This window comes from Delphinapterus leucas, chromosome 21 (genome assembly GCF_059928025.1).
Source record: "Delphinapterus leucas isolate spDelLeu-1000000601 "Yukka" chromosome 21, BTC_Dleu_Yukka2, whole genome shotgun sequence".
Classification (NCBI taxonomy): domain Eukaryota; kingdom Metazoa; phylum Chordata; class Mammalia; order Artiodactyla; family Monodontidae; genus Delphinapterus; species Delphinapterus leucas.
In genome coordinates, this window is record NC_143149.1 from 9,415,311 (window position 1) to 9,431,610 (window position 16,300).

At 39.9% G+C, this 16,300-nt stretch overlaps 1 protein-coding gene across 1 annotated transcript in view; it reads left to right on the forward strand.

The window, feature by feature from the left end:
• The first annotated feature begins 307 nt into the window (after window positions 1-307).
• Window positions 308-16,300, forward strand: part of LOC149744423 (CUB and sushi domain-containing protein 1-like) — a 40,964-nt gene continuing 24,971 nt past the window's right edge. The window contains exons 1-3 of the mRNA XM_089903831.1: window positions 308-466; window positions 803-959; window positions 13,621-13,817. Coding sequence (XP_089759957.1) covers window positions 308-466; window positions 803-959; window positions 13,621-13,817 — 513 coding nt within the window. The remainder of the gene's footprint in view (window positions 467-802; window positions 960-13,620; window positions 13,818-16,300) is intronic.

The window sequence follows — 16,300 nt, forward strand, 5'->3', positions numbered from 1 at the left end:
GAACATGAACGCTGTTTGCTCTGGCATTAGGAACGTGTACTGTGGGACGCCCCCCAATGCCCACGCCTTAAAACTGTCTGACGCAGTCTCCACTGGGGGAATGTGATTGGCAACCCTGCACTCCCAGTGTGCACCTGGGAAGTCATCACTTCGTGTCCCTTACCCGTGATGTCTGCTCAGAACCAAGCCCGGTCCACTTGCCTTCCAAATGTTCGGGGTATCCACCCAGGCTGTACAACCACCTGGAAAAATGGAGTCAGTCGCAAAATGCTTCAGAGCAAGATGACCTCTCTCTCTGATATCGGACATGACAGGATTGCTTTCCTACAACACATTCAAAACTAAAGTCACTGCAGGCTCAGGGGCTACAAAATGTGACAAGGTTTCAGCACCTCGACTTATAACAACACATTTGGATGGAGGAGGAGACATTCACACTGAACTATGGCACATCCTTCCACCCTTTGTAAGTGCCAGGCTTACAAAGGTGGACCATGCAACCTGGAAATGCAAATACATGATGATTTCATTTTAAATAAACACAGAATGTTCAGCTTGATGCAGATGAAATGATCTGGGCACAAATGGAATCTTTTGTCTTTAATGTTAACGGTAAAGATAAAACTTAAAGAAAAAAGGTTGTTTGCCAGTGTCTTCCATCCACTCAGCTTTCTATAAACTGTGTCACTTTTTAAATTACTGTATAAAATCATATCTTTGAAAATTTGGATTTCTTGTTAAAATTGCTAACATACAAACAGAATTAATTGATAAGGGGATTCGTGCTGTGAATTCTCCTCAGGTCTACGATGGAAGAGATAGTTCATCACGTCCGCTGGGGGCCTTCACTAAAAATGAGCTGACGGGGCTCATCCTGAACAGCACCTCCAACCACCTGTGGCTGGAGTTCAACTCCAATGGGTCTGACACTGACCAGGGTTTTCAGCTCACCTATACTAGTAAGTGCCATACGACTTAATCGTTTCACTTTACTTTTATTTTCTCAGGATACATCTGTTACTTTGCTGATATGATACATTTTAAATATCGATTTTTTTTCCTGGCCCCCGTCCTGTGTTTTGGATTGCTGTTTAATTCTGTACACTGTTGAGCAGGCAGTAAATTTAAACACATTATCAGAAGTAAGAGTTTGAAACGTGTTTATTTAGAAGTATTAGTATTTTCATAACATGACTGTACCTGAAAAGAAAATATTATGACATTTAAGAGATATTAGGGTTGGGCTTCCGTGGTGGCGCAGTGGTTGAGAGTCCACCAGCCGATGCAGGGGACGTAGGTTCATGCCCCGCTCCGGGAAGATCCCACATGCCGCGGAGCGGCTGGGCCCGTGAGCCATGGCCGCTGAGCCTGCGCGTCTGGAGCCTGTGCTCCGCAACGGGAGAGACCACAACAGTGAGAGGCCCGCGTACCGCAAAAAAAAAAAATGCTTGACTTAAAGAGATATTAGGGTTAAAATTATTGTGTGATTTAATGCACATTGACAAAAATTCATAGACAATATATGAAATATTTAAAATGAATGATATAATTAATAGTAATAGTCTTTGAATGCCTGCAACACATCAATACTTTTCTATTATATCTATCTATACATACACATATTAGATTCCGTACATTATGTAAAATAGATTACATGTGTGTAAAATATAATAATTTATACATATAGATACACACATGCACACATATAGGTGTGTGTGTATATATACCCTATGTTGTAAGTGCTTTCTTATCACAACTCATTTCCTCCTGAGAAAACTAAACACAAGTAATTGGAGTGTGTGTCCAGGATACCAGCTGTCTGAGTCAGTGGAACCAGGATTCGGTCTGTAGCTCACAGTTTTAAGCTGTGTTCTTAGTGCCCCCTCCATTAATATAATTAATATAAATCAATATGGAAAATGCCTTTTTTAAAAAAAAAGATGAATGTGAAGAAGACAGAGGAGCGTAAAACAAAGGAGGAGAAGGAATTGTTCTTTCACAAAGAGAAGTTGGATGTGTGATAACTGTCATTTTCAACATTTTTATTTCCAGAAAAATAAAGTAAAAAATATAGTTATTTGATATAGGTTATTAATTAAAATTAAGTAATAAATTAGCTAAAATGCTTAAAATATACAAGACAGTCCAATCCTTCACCAACCCGATGATTAAAAATCTTTGTGATACCAAATACCATGACATAAGAAATTAAAATTTTCGGATTTTTGAGCATGAAAGTCTATTAGTGATTATCAAGACTGATTCCTTTATTTGACAGATAAACAAATGAAGGCCTGAAAAATATAATAACTATCCCAGACATAAAGCTAACCCAGGTGCCTTAAAGGAGGATTAATTGCCTCAAATCCCCCTTGGTAGGTGAAATTACAGTTGAAGAATTATAATCCTTTTGACAAAAATAGAATTATAGTCCCATGGACAGGATGAGAAAACCCACATTTCACTTTCATGAATATAACCATTTAAAAGACTCTGTGAATTGAAAGCATACTAATTATATCATGTGCAAAGAAATTACTAGCAGTTATATTACCAAATAAATTTATAATTACAACTTTTGTTTACTAGAATTCTACTTTAGAGAATTTCATGCTCAAAAAAGTTTCAGAGAGTTCTTGTCAAACCAGTTTGCTTTGATTACAGATAAAATGTAAACCGCCATGATCTCTTTTTCTTCTACTGCGGGTTTTCCATCAAATGCTCATCAATTTTTAATTTATTACTCGGATGTGTCAACACACGCCTCCCAGTTTTTATACTGGTCTTACAGCCTTAGAGGAACATGGGCACATGAGAAGGAAGACAATGTGAAAGCTCTAGGCGCCTTTCTGAGTTTCCTGTGATGCACACCTGGGTCCCCCTCCATTGTTGCTTTGGCCTATCTGACAAATCGTGCTTCTTCCAATGGCTTGTAAGCAAAGAGCTAAAACCTTGGCCCGAGAGCTGTCCTCTCTCCTCTGTGCATCGTCACGACCTTATCCTCAGGGCCGCCCAAGTGTGGAGAGCTGTCCTCTCTCCTCTGTGCATCGTCACGACCTTATCCTCAGGGCCGCCCAAGTGTGGAGGTTGCTAAGCTCACAGCTACTTCCTAGGAAAGGTATCATGTTAGACTTCTACGTTACACTGCAGGACTTTTTCAGCCGTAGTTACCGCGTCCTGTTTTCCCTCTGACGATTTCCAAGGAGAGTAATTCTTGATTTGTGAGCACTCATTCCTCTCCTCTCATGGCAGTGCAAATTCAAGCCTGCTGGAATTTATAGTCGCTTTATTTATTTATCAGTGAGATGGGGGTTACAGGACTGTTTCCAGAATTCTTACATCCCCTTTATTTTCCAAATGGCAGTGAAGAAAGTCCATATACCCTAAAAATGTGTGATGGGATTGAAATTAGAGGTTGTAGCTTCCTTTGTGTATCATGCCCACCTTCCCTCGTCAAGAAGAGTTGCTTCCACATGTATACAATGGAATATTGCTCAGCCATAAAAAGAAACAAAATTGAGTTATTTGTAGTGAGGTGGATGGACCTAGAGTCTGTCATACAGAGTGAAGTCAGAAAGAGAAAAACAAATACCGTATGCTAACACATATAAATGGAATCTAAAAAAATTTAAAACAAAAAGGTTCTGATGAACCTAGGGGCAGGACAGGAATAAAGACACAGACACAGAGAATGGACTAGAGGACACGGGCAGGGGGAAGGGTAAGCTGGGATGAAGTGAGACAGTGGCATGGACTTATATATACTACCAAATGTAAACTAGATAGCTAGTGGGAAGCAGCCACATAGCACAAGGAGATCAGCTCTGTGCTTTGTGACCACCTAGAGGGGTGGGATAGGGAGGGTGGGAGGGAGACGCGAGAGGGAGGAGATATGGGGATATATGTATACATAGAGCTGACTCACTTTGTTATACAGCAGAAACTAGCACAACACTGTAAAGCAATTATACTCCAATAAAGATTTTTTTTTTTTTAAAAAAAGAGTTGCTTCCATGCGCTATTCTAAGCCCCTACTAGACAGCATGTGATGGTTGTCACTGTTTCTCCATGGCACCCTCCAGACTGTGAGGACCTTTACTGCTCCTCGCATTTCTCTGAGTAACTTTGAGAAACCTTGAAGCTGTGGATCTGTTTATGGGCACTTTCCAATTATATGGATTTTATTTTTATAACATAGCAGCACAGACTTTCTAAAAGAAGAAGAAAGAAATGTTGGTGACGGTTTCCAGTTATTTAGCTCTTAGTATAATCAATTTGATGGGAGTAACTATCTTTTCTGCCTGTTTTTCCTGTTTCCTCCACCTACAATAACACAGATGCTACCCAGGTGCAAGTCTTGTTTCCAGGATTGTCCTGGAGCTGGAACACACTGCCAGATGGAAAAAGATATTTGTAATATAGCACTGATGGTGCTGATGGCTATAATCAAAATATTATTGACTTCACATTAAATTCTTATGTTTAAACACTCGGTAATTAAGTTTAAGAAATCCCACGCTCCCACAATGTGGTTGAATACCTGAATCAAATCTTCATCTCTAAAAGATGGTTTGGAAATAATGAATGGCTGTAAAATGTTTTCAGCCAATTATTAAAGCTTAAGCCTATTTGAAGGCGCTTTCAACTATTTTCAGAAGACTTTTGTAATTGCCTCTTGCTCGTTAATTGCATTACTGAAGGAAACATTCATATTTAAATGTTTCAAATCCGTAATTAATCTATACACAAGTGGATTAGAAAAAGTCAACAGAGTAAATATATAGCTTAATAAACATCTTGAAGTTTTTCAAATGAGTACAAATCATTTTGTATATCCTCTAATATTTAGAGCGTACTACCCAATACCTTCTAATTTTACCATCTTGGCAATTCTGGGTCTTGGTAAATAGCTCCTTTTACTCTTCTTTGTAAGTTAGAAACTCAGTCTCCAAATCTGTAAGTGGTTTGCTGAGGCTTTTACCTATGGGGTGTTATAGCTGGGAGCCAATCCAGGTCTTCTAAACAAGGGCCAGAACTGTTGATGACCTTATTTTCAAATATTTTAGATGATCCCACTTTGATGAGTTCCATATTTATTGACTAATACTTACATATATAAAGGCATTGGCAAGGAAGAAAAGCCAGGCATCTTTGGGACAAGTAGGAATAAATGTATTAGTAAACAACTGCTGATTTCTGAGTAGTAGGTTAGAGCAACATACAACTGGAAAAGTTTACCTCCATTGGAAAACACTGCTTTTTACTACAGATTTGTCCATTTTCATAACAGATGATAGTCTTCTGAGCCTACAATTATGTCAAGTGGAAGCATAACCCATAAGCTCTTTTAGATCAGGGACAATGGGTGTTCATTTTTTATTCCCCTCTGTACCTCGCACAGATGTCTGATCTATAATATTAAAAGCTTAGATTGGATCATTGTTATTCAAGCTGTATTCCATGGAGCACTAAGATTCTGCAGAGCTGTCTCAGGCCAATAAGAGTTTCACATTATTTAACATAAGCCTGTCTTTTCTTTTTCTTTGTTATCCCAGTGATTGTAAAGCTCTCAAATATCAGGAAAACCATATTGACAGTGGATTGCTATGTCTTCTAAATATTTCAGCAAATATTTTTACAGAAAAGTAGTTCTGGAAATTTAAAAAAAAATTCCCTGTTGAATTCAGAATTCTTTAAAAAATATACTGACCCCTTTCGAGTTCCACAGGGATGCTCCCAGAACAGTCACTCTTCAGAAACAGTTTCCCACAGGACTTTCTGGTTGTCACTCTTACTGATTTAAGTAGAGAGGAGCAAGCAAAACACCAGTCACACCTGAACAAAAATTCTTGCTGTTTGGGGGTGTCGTAAAAGAACTGTATTCACCTTCTCTGCGCCATCTCGGTGTGTCTGTGTGCTGCTCGATCAATGACTGTACCGTGTATTATTTGTGTACTGAATGCTTAGCACTATATTGAAACAGAGAAGGCAAAAGCCACGGTTCCCGTCCACAGATAAATGACTTAGGAGAGTCACGTGCAGCACTTGTGAAACACTGGTCCGTGGAAATGTGGCTGCACCTTCATGTTCTCAACTATGGGATGGGTCAGCAGGGGGTGCCATAGAAATCAGTTCAGGGCCCAAGCTGATATGTTTGACCGTAATGTATCCATCTCCTGATGCACTACGTTGATGCAAAGATGAAAATCTTTTGATTCTGACCCTTACTGTATTGTATTTGACCCCTAGTACATTTCGTTTTATATGAGTTTGCTCTTTTTCTCCAAAGAAACTATAGCTCCTCGATGATAGTATGTGATCCTAGTACCCCAAGAGTTAGAAATATATATGACACATATTGTATTTATTTATTTGTGATGATGGCAAATATAATTTTCCAGAGCAATGAGAGATCATTGAAAGCTGGAATCACCCTAGAGGGCTCCAGAATTTTCTTTCCTTCCTGCTAGATGCCTTTGACTCATCCCTTAAGATTGCAGTTAAATGCCAGTTTCTGTATAAAGGCTGCTCTGCTCCAGATTTCTGGAGCAGAATCACCTGCCTCTCCCATGCTCCCTACCCCATGCATTTTGTCTCTAATCCTTTGTTTTTACTAACAGAAGGGTGAGGTTTTCAAGAGGAGTAATCTTAACTTGCTCACTTTTGTATGACCTCCATAGTCACTTAACAAATGATAATTGAGTTGACCTAGATTTGCCTGGAAGGAGGCAGATTTGAGTAAAGATGCATGCGGAGAGTAGAGTATGATCTTGGAACTCATGAGATAATGAATATGAAAGTCTGAATAGAGTGGAAGATGCATGATGAGGAGAAAAAGGAAGACAAATGAGCTGTGGGAACCTGATTATGGAAGCCACTGAAAGCTGATCAGGGGTATTGGTCAACATTAAGGCAGAGCCATTAATAACATTGGAGGAATGAAATTAATGCAAGTGTGAGATTGAAAGGAGAGGATGATAACAGCCCCAAACAGCTCTGTCTGTGCTCTTGCCACCCACGAGTGACCTGAGAGTAAAGGAGAAAACTACTTGCTGACTTTTACAATAACACATATAATGGGACAGAGCAGAAATATGGACTTATTTTTACTTATAAATGGAGTGGTCAGATTGAAATGCTAAATATCTTTTAAAAACAAAAAGAAAAAGGAGGGATGCCTTGGGAGGGTGGTGTGGGGTAGTCAGTAGTCACAGAAGAACAGATAGATGGACCTTAAAAATGGAAGTTCTTTGGTAACCCCTCAAGATGTATTTGGCACAGAAGACTAAGCAAGTAGATGCTGGAGTCTTATCCCCCTGGGAAACCTGTGCTGTGGTGGAGGTGGACTAATTAGGCTGCCCTCCCTTCAGGTCCACTGGCTTTATTTAACTAAAGTCTCTTGCTCTGATTCTGTAGTTATCAGGCAATATTCTCAGTGTGACTGGGGTGTCAGTGTGGCTCTGCCAGTAGGAAGAGAGTGACTTATTTGTGTTGACATAGGGATTCCAGTACATGGACTGAATCCATTTATTGTTTTCAATTAGGGAATTGGAATTCTGGCGTTGTGCTTAAGTCACTAGAGTCCCCCATGAGATGAATCTCTTTTGGGTACAGAACTAGGTGTCTGATCCTACAAAGTCATCCTTCAGGAGGCAGCCTGCTAGCTTTCCTGGGGTGACTTAACCCCCCTGGCTGTTGCAAGCCTCATTTTTCTGTTTCAGACTCTTATAATATAGACTGTAGAGTGGGGAACCCACGGTCAGGGACATCTCTAAAACGCTGAAGGAAAAGAAGCTTGAGGGGATAGACGAGGAAGAACGTTTCAAAGAACTACTAAGAGGCTGGAGGTGAGCATGCAGGCCTGAAGGACAGAGCCACCACTGGTCCATAAGGCCCCTTTGTGCGTATTATTGTTTACGAAGGAGGGGAAGTGCTTATCCTGGAAAGTCAGGGCCTCGGGGCACGCCCTCCGCAGCTGCACTAGGCAGCTCTGCGAACAGCAAAGCACACAGCCTGGAGCCCAGAGACCTGCCCAGCACCTGGGCTGCATAATTTGCAGACGATGGTGTTCTGTTTGGGGGCAGGAAAATTAGGACTCGCTCTCCCCACAGCCAAATCTCTCATGGCTGGTTAATTTCCATTCTTCAGTGTCTTGAAATGGCCACCCTGCACCCAACCCTGAATTATCTAAGATAAGCACCCTAGACTAGAGAAACCTCCAAGTCCCCTACAACTGGAATCTGGGAGGAAAGAATGTGTCCGTTTCCCAGGATGGCCCCTCATCTCCAGCTTCAGGGATCCCCGCCCCCCATTCACACTGTTTTCTCTAGCTGATAAGGGGCGGAGGTGGGTGATTTGGCACTGACTGATTTGGAACCACCCACAACATATTCTGGGAAGCGGAAATAAGTGCCCAGAGCCACAGTTATGCAGCTGTCATCTCGATTTTATTAACATGCTGATAGAATTAAAATGACACCAGCATTAAACACGCTATTATAAATGAGTGAACGACTCTGGATATGAATATATCCTCAAGGCCAATAATGAAATACTAAGCACTGTCACCTTCGTGCTTCAAAACAAGTCACAAATATTGCAAGCATGAAGTATACACGGGCAGGGTGAGCCATCAATTACGGGAAACAGAGCTGCTGACGGTAAAGAATAGAGTTAAGTCAGAAGCTGAAATTGGAAGACCTTGAAATCATGGCTTGATAACAAGAGCTAGTTATCTACGGGCTTGGTTGACATCCTAAGTGGGTGGATGTAATTTTGGGGGTGTCCCTCCTCCCGCCCATCACCACCCAGTTACATCAGGAGTTGCCATATTTCTTTGGGGTTTTCTCCCCCAGCTTTACTGAAATATAAATGGCACATAATAAGTTTTAGGTGTACAGTGTGATGATCTGCTACACGTATAAATTGTGAAATGATTACCGTAAGGTTTATTTAATGCCACCATCGCCTCACATAATTACTTTTTTGTGTGTGTGGTGAGATCTGCCTATTTCTGATAGAGATTCTTCTGATACCTTTTCCTCCCCGACTATGAAGGAGGTTTAAGTGCACAATGATGTGTTCATTTCATAACTGCTTTTTTTTGACAACTAGATTTTGGAAATTCTGTACAAGCTAGGTGGCAGTTATAAAAGCAGGTTCTTGAATCCAGGTTTATAAATAGCAAAGACATACACTAATTTCTCAGAAAGTCGTGGTTGTAATATGTGCAAGCATTGATGTTTATCTAATAAAACCTACCATGTTATTCCAAGAATAGCATTTATCACATTTTCAGTCTTTATGTTCTAGAAAGTCATGTCAAAACAATGTTTGGTTCAATGAGTAGTTTTAAAACTTATTTAAAGTCGTGCTACAAATCAGGGGAAAGTATGGAATAGGGTCCAGAAAATAACCGGCTTGCACGTGAGTCCACACAACAGATTTTTATTTCATTTCAATGAAGATGAAAATTGTGGCAAATATATCTTGCTGCTCTGGTGTCTGCTTGTGTGATACTAGAGTATAAATGTGTAATTTGTAAATAAAGGTTTATGGAGCAAGAAATTGTTCTTAAATTCAGCAGATAAAACTGCTGGGAAAATGTGATTAGTATTATTTGTTTTTCCACAGTTAACTAGTAGGTAATTTTATAAAAGCGTTATAAAATAATAGGCAGTTATTTTGTGAATAAGTCTATTCCCAGAAAAAAATGAGTTGTGTACTTTAACTTTATTATACCTAGGTTAGATTTATTTTAGTTTGGGGGTTATCACCGGAACACTTCTCCCATGAATCAAGTACTACATAGCAACTGTCACCTGTGAAGAAAAAAAAGGATAATTTTTAATTTTTTTTTTTTTTTTTTTTGCGGTACGTGGGCCTCTCCCTGTTGTGGCCTCTCCCGTTGCGGAGCACAGGCTCTGGATGCTCAGGCTCAGCGGCCATGGCTCACGGGCCCAGCCGCTCCGCCGCATGTGGGATCCTCCCGGACCGGGGCACGAACCTGTGTCCCCTGCATCGGCAGGTGGACTCTCAACCACTGCGCCACTAGGGAAGCCCCAAACTGATATTTTTAAAAGGTGTATATATTAAGTGAAAATTAAACTGTATACTCAGAATTTATTGTGCTATGAAAAGGATGGTATAATAAAGAGAGAAAACAGTTTAAATTCAGTTATGTGACTGGCATATGACCATATGCTTATGTGATTGCATTATTGGAAAGCTCCCCTATCAAAATATCAAGCCATCTCCATACATTTTTTTATAAGCTTACACCTTCTTGTAAGAATTCTGAAAATCGCATTTTTACTCTGCTTTTACAAGAAAAGAAAGCTTATAGAATCATGTTGTATATAATACACTTTTCAAAATAGAATGGCTTTCAGTGGAAATATCACAGTGGAAAAGGCAGTCCAATAGAGAGAGAGGCAGTCTGTTAGTCCCTACAAAGAACTCTGTGTTTACTGTAAAACAAGGTGGACATTTTAGAAAGAGGAAAGCATCTCAGGGAATGGCGAATAAAAAACCAGTTCCCAGTTCCCAGTCCAAGCATACAATTCATGGTTTGCCTTAGAAAGTTTTATTTTTATGGATACATTTTTAGATAAACATCCAAATAAATGTTTAATCCTTGTAAAACATCATTAAGAAAATACTTGAGGCCAAACTTGATAGCATTTTTAAGAAGTGAGGCTTAGGGTTGAGTCATTGCTTTACCTGGAGACTGAAACCCCTCCTACCTGTGGCTACCCCATGGGGAGGCTGCCGTAAACACAGGACATGAATCTGCATCCATTTTTCACAGGGAGGAAAAGGCAAAATATTATTATGAATATTTTAACAAAGGAAAGTGACACAGGTGATGCTTAATCGACTTACTCGGTGTCAAAAGCAAATTCGAGGTAGAGATGGGCATACAGGCTGGGTTGCTTGCCTTCTAACTGGGTGTTTTATCATCTTGCTCCCTTCTTAGCATGTATAACATCACAAAGACTAAAATATAAGTGTTTACAGTGTTTTTAAAAAATTCCAGTGAAACCATGAGATGCTTTGCTTCTGTGTCAATGTGAGAGTTGCCTAATTGGTATCACAGGTCACCCTAGTGACCCACGTCATGGTCCTCCGAGCCCTGTGAAAGCCCCTGCATGCCAGTGGGTCTAGGAACCGCTTCTACATAGCTTTTCCTCATTTTCTATGAAGTTTAGTTTTGTGGGCTTTTTTTTAAATTTTGTAATTCATAATTCTTTATATTTTGTGACAATTTAACAGTTGATACACACTGCTATCTATTTTCCTCTTTCAGAGTTAAATATATTGTTGGTCACCAATTCTTTGAGAAAGACAAAAGGACTCAGAGAAGAGTGACATAAATGATTTAATTACAGGGATTAAACTAAAAGCATATGACTTGAGTGTGAAATAAGATGAAGGCTGACAGATGATATCACCAAATACTATAAAATCTTAACATTTTATGGGAAGAGTGATGACAGAATTTTTTCCCTTCTTCTTTAGGGGAAGTAAAAAGCAATAATTATTGTATTAGTCAAAGTCATAGATACATTGTTTTTGCAAAGAGTCATTCATGGGAAGATAGGAATCTCAGAGAGACTTCAATGTCTTGTCAGAAGGGAAGTGCTGGGTAATGGATCATGGGTCACTTTATGTCTGATTTTGATTTTTCTTGCATGCATTATAGCATCCTTAATGACTCTTTAAAAGGAAAAGACGCATGAAATCTATTCAGATTCAAAATTATTGTTTTCTCAACTTCATGAATTTTGACATAAGGACATTTGAATGCTATTCAGATTTCCACAGCATCATCAAATGAGAGGTTATTTTGTTTTTTTTTTTTACTAAGTAAACATTCCAGAAAATACTGTTATGAAATAATTATGTCTGTCAAATTCCAACACTAGGCAGTTAGCCTGGGGGATATGAAAAAGGCATCTGGAACATTCATCTTCACATTTGCGAAGACTTGAGAGTGGTACACTTAACACCATTCAGTAACAAACTCCAGGAATGTGCATGCACTGTCAAGTATTTTAACCTGATAGTGAGATGTGAGGTGAAACATACACTTTCCTGAGTCTCTGGAGACCAGGAGCACGAGTCCCGACTCTGTCACCAGCCAGCTGTTGGATTTGTCATACCACAGACCATATTTGTCTTTTGTAAATAAGTAGTTGTTTTTGGACACTCAGTTCTGAAATTCTATGAAAAAAATCACCAAAGGATATTTTAACTGTTGGAAGTGGTGTGAAAGTTTTCTTGTGATTATTTTAAGAACGTTTACCCTTTAATGCCCTTAACAATTGGGTAACTGAGGGCTCTGGCATGAAGTGTAAGAGGACCAGAGAGCCACGCCAACATTCCTGGACCCGGTGGCTATTGTTTAATGAGCCGGGGTAATGGGGAAGGGGGGATTTCATAGTAGGAGAGAGGCAGACTTTATTTATGGATAATGGCACTTTGACATCACTTGATATTTGGTGTTAGGGTTTTAATCTTGCTACAATATATAGCACTGATTGTAGATGCAAGTGAAGTTAGAATTTACTTATTGGACATTGTGTGATCTAATTCTGATGTAATGACTGTAAGAACAAGGTGGTAAAGGTAAAAATATAAATGACAGATGTTTTTTAAAACCCTCAGTTTCCAGGACTCAGTGATGAAGTGGATTGTAAATGAGATGAAGAAAGGCATGAGGATGGCTCTGAGGGTTGAGTTTGAACAGATGAGGGAGGTTTCAGTGCTGTTGCGATCGGTAATAAAAACAGTTCGGGACTTAGCTGGAAATTCTAGCATTTCCTAAGAGAGGGTAATGATGTATAATGAGAACTGATGGGATTCCCTCTTTGGAAAAAACGTTTATGGAGAAATGTGTCTGTCTACCCTCCATTCTAAGTTTGTTCAGTAATGCTGAATGCATTCTGAAATTTTCCTAACTGCATATTTTTTATTGAAAGCTATTTTTAAATCCTCCCAAATTTTGTAAAAATCAGAAAAGTATTAAAATTCGAAAGGCATGCATTTATATTCATGATTTTGAAAGCCAGTTCACCTATTTTTTTATATGTGGACAAGCAGTGAATTTTGTATTTTCATAACACTTGGAAATCATTGGAAGCCTAATGGTTTATTTGAATCAAAGGCACTTACTAACAAATTAGAATTAAAATAAGCATCAATGGATCATAGTAAATAAATATATTCACTGTTTCTATTTTAACTTGTGTGCTTACTTAGGTGATACAGTAAACAGAATTCACTATTCTATCCCTGTCTTCAAGGAGGTGAGGTTTTAGATGGAAAAATAAACTATATGCACAAGAAAACATCGAAGACCAGAAGTTTAGTGGTAGGATTCACAGCAAATCCAGGGAGGAAGAAGAGAACTCAGGAGGAATAGCTAGAAGCCCCAGCAGGAATGCTCTGAACTTGACCCTCGAGGATGAGCATGGTTTGGAGGATGAGCAGTACTTGGGCACAGTTGGGCAGTCAGCCTGCATGCTGAGGCAGTGGTGGGTGACAGGACATGACAAGAACGATCTTGTCATGGGTGTGACAAGATGGGTATTGATGGGTATTTCCTGGGTCTTGTAGGCTATCCCGCCAGGAAGTCTCTTAGAAGGCCAGGCAGACCCTCAGCAGGAGGTGAGGAAGATGGGCACCAGCAGGTGAGGGTCAGGAGGGAGGTTTTTTGCAAGACATGGGTGAGTGGTTTGGGAGCAGTGGAAAGATGGAGTCAGAGATTATCTCCAGGAGTGGGGAGTGTGAGCATCTTTGAGAAGAGTGAGGAGGTAAGAAAGTGATGCCGATTGGGAAGCAGTGCATCCATGGGCTTTGTGGGCTCACAGAATCATCTGGCTGCACACTTGGCTTTCTTATGCATCTGGGCTTTGCTCCTGAACTCTCTGTGATGCTTAGTGCAGGTGAAGCTTCACAGCCCCTGTGGCGAAGTCCCAAGGAGCCCGTTCTGTCTCAGCTGGGCTCGGGGCTGCCCCAGAGCTAAGTTAGGTAGCTCGTGTTACTAGTGTCCCAGGAGAGAGCTGGGTGAGCACACGGGCTGGCAATGACAAGTCACAGTTAGGCTGATGGACGGCAGTCACGCACACAGACAGTCCTTGAAAGAATGAGCTGTAGAAAACGAGGAACAGCATTCTTACCTCCTTCTGCTGTGATGGGCCAGCAGTTGTCTTGTTGTGGCTGTCACGTATTAGGAATTGACGCCCTCACCACGTTGTTTGAGGTGGAACATTCTAGCATGTGGTTTGACAATTACATTGCATTTGTTGTAGAATAATAAAAGTAACAACGTGTGAGTAATAACAGCAGCAATAAATCTAAGTACTATTGGTAATCCTTTATATTTATAGAGTGTACTTATGAAGGGCTCAAAGTGTTTTCATAAATCTTTTACTTTTTCTTATAAAAATCTCCACAATATGGGGGCAGAAAGAAAGAAGCGTCACTCTGTATAGTGAGCACTTGGAAACTGAAAAGGACAGGCTAAGGGACGTGAATCCGAGGATGGACTGAGTCTAGGACGGCATTTTGCAAGTATTTCCCCTGATCCTCCATCCTCTCCAACTGGTCCTCACGTCCCGGGCCCCTGGCCATCTGATTATGATGTTCTCAGCTTCTCACCAGTGGGGACCCTTTCATTCATCACTCACTCACCTTCTTCCCCTTGGGGTCTTTAGACATCAGCCAGTAGGGGTGACTTTGCCTTCCTCCCAGACTTTTTTTTTGTGCCATGAGTAGAAACACAAACTAAAGAGAGGAAAGAACAGTCCTTGGGGAATCAGGACTCTTGTCAGATGTTGCCTCCAGTATAATCTCTTGGGGATTAGCGTGAGGTTCATTTGGTGTGGGTAAAATTGACATGTTTCTTGATCCAATGTGGAAAATTTTCTGTGGAAAATAAAATGTAACAGTTATTTTATGAGTGAAGAATCATGAAGCCCCCCATGGGACTTTTCAAAATGATTTTCATTCCTTTTTCGGCTAAATCAAGTGACCCTTCCTTAGCGGATGAGAAGAGACTAGGTACCTCGTCTTCTATAGTTTGTCAGGATGTGTCTTAGTTCCCCCATTCCTGTCTCAGTGAGAATGGCTGGAGGACCCCGGGGTGGGCACATCCGGTGCTGGGGGGAGTTCCTCCTGGAACGGAGACCGAGTAGCGGGAGAGGGAGGGACCGCTTCAAAAGCTGCAGAGGGAACACCCTCTGTAGCGGGAATCGTCATCTTGATTCTGTGCTTATTCAACTGCTTGACGTGTGTGCTTGACTTTCTCTGTGCTGCCACCATTTATTTCGGTTGTGACAAACTCTCCAGTCTGTCTTGCTTAGGATCTTGTGATTTTCTAAGATTATTTCCAGGATTAAGAGAGAGAGCGTAGATGAAAGTCCCTGACATACTGAGTGGTGCAGAGCAGGTGTTTTGTACGTGCTGCTTCCCTCCCCTTCAGGTTCATGTCCATCTTCATGGAGACACACATCTGAAGTCAGGGCCCAGTCCGTTCATTTGGTTCCTAAGCAAATAGTAGACGCTGAGATCCACGGGCGAAAATAGTAAATGAGCATCAGCTTGTATTTCTCTATTAAAGTAAAAAAAAGTATGATGTCGATCTGGATATTGCCATATAAAAACAAATAAATGCAAACATAGACATCATAGAGTTTGAGACACTGGACATTAAAATTATATGTTATACTACTAGTAAACGACTGTTTTAAAAATAACTTATTGATGTGTTCCTAATTGTCCTCCTCCAATTTTCCCATTGTTTCATTTAATGGATTTAGTTTTTCTTAAGCGATATGGAAAAAAATCGGAAAGTTTTTCTATGGGTAAAATAATAATATAAATCAATTTGACAGGAATGCTCAAGTTTCTTTTAAAAAATCATCATTGAAAGTGTCTTCTTGTTAAAAATATGCAAATATATTACAATATATTTCAAATATGGTATTTATGATAGATAAACGTAGAAGTTTCTCATTTCCCACCTTGTTCTAGTTATTGGCTCTACTTATATTGATATTTAATTTCATAAGCTATCAAAACCTATCTTCAATCTGGTTTTAATTTCTACCCTGTTTTGCTATCAGGTTACATCAAATTATATAATTATATATTGTAAAGGATTTCAGTTCTTCTCAACTTTGCATTTGGCCCTGAAGATCCTTCAGGACTATAAACTAAAATTTAAAGAATCAACAATAGTTAATCAAATGCTTAAAATAGTTAAGGTACTTTAAGCAATTTGTGATTTTCAAAG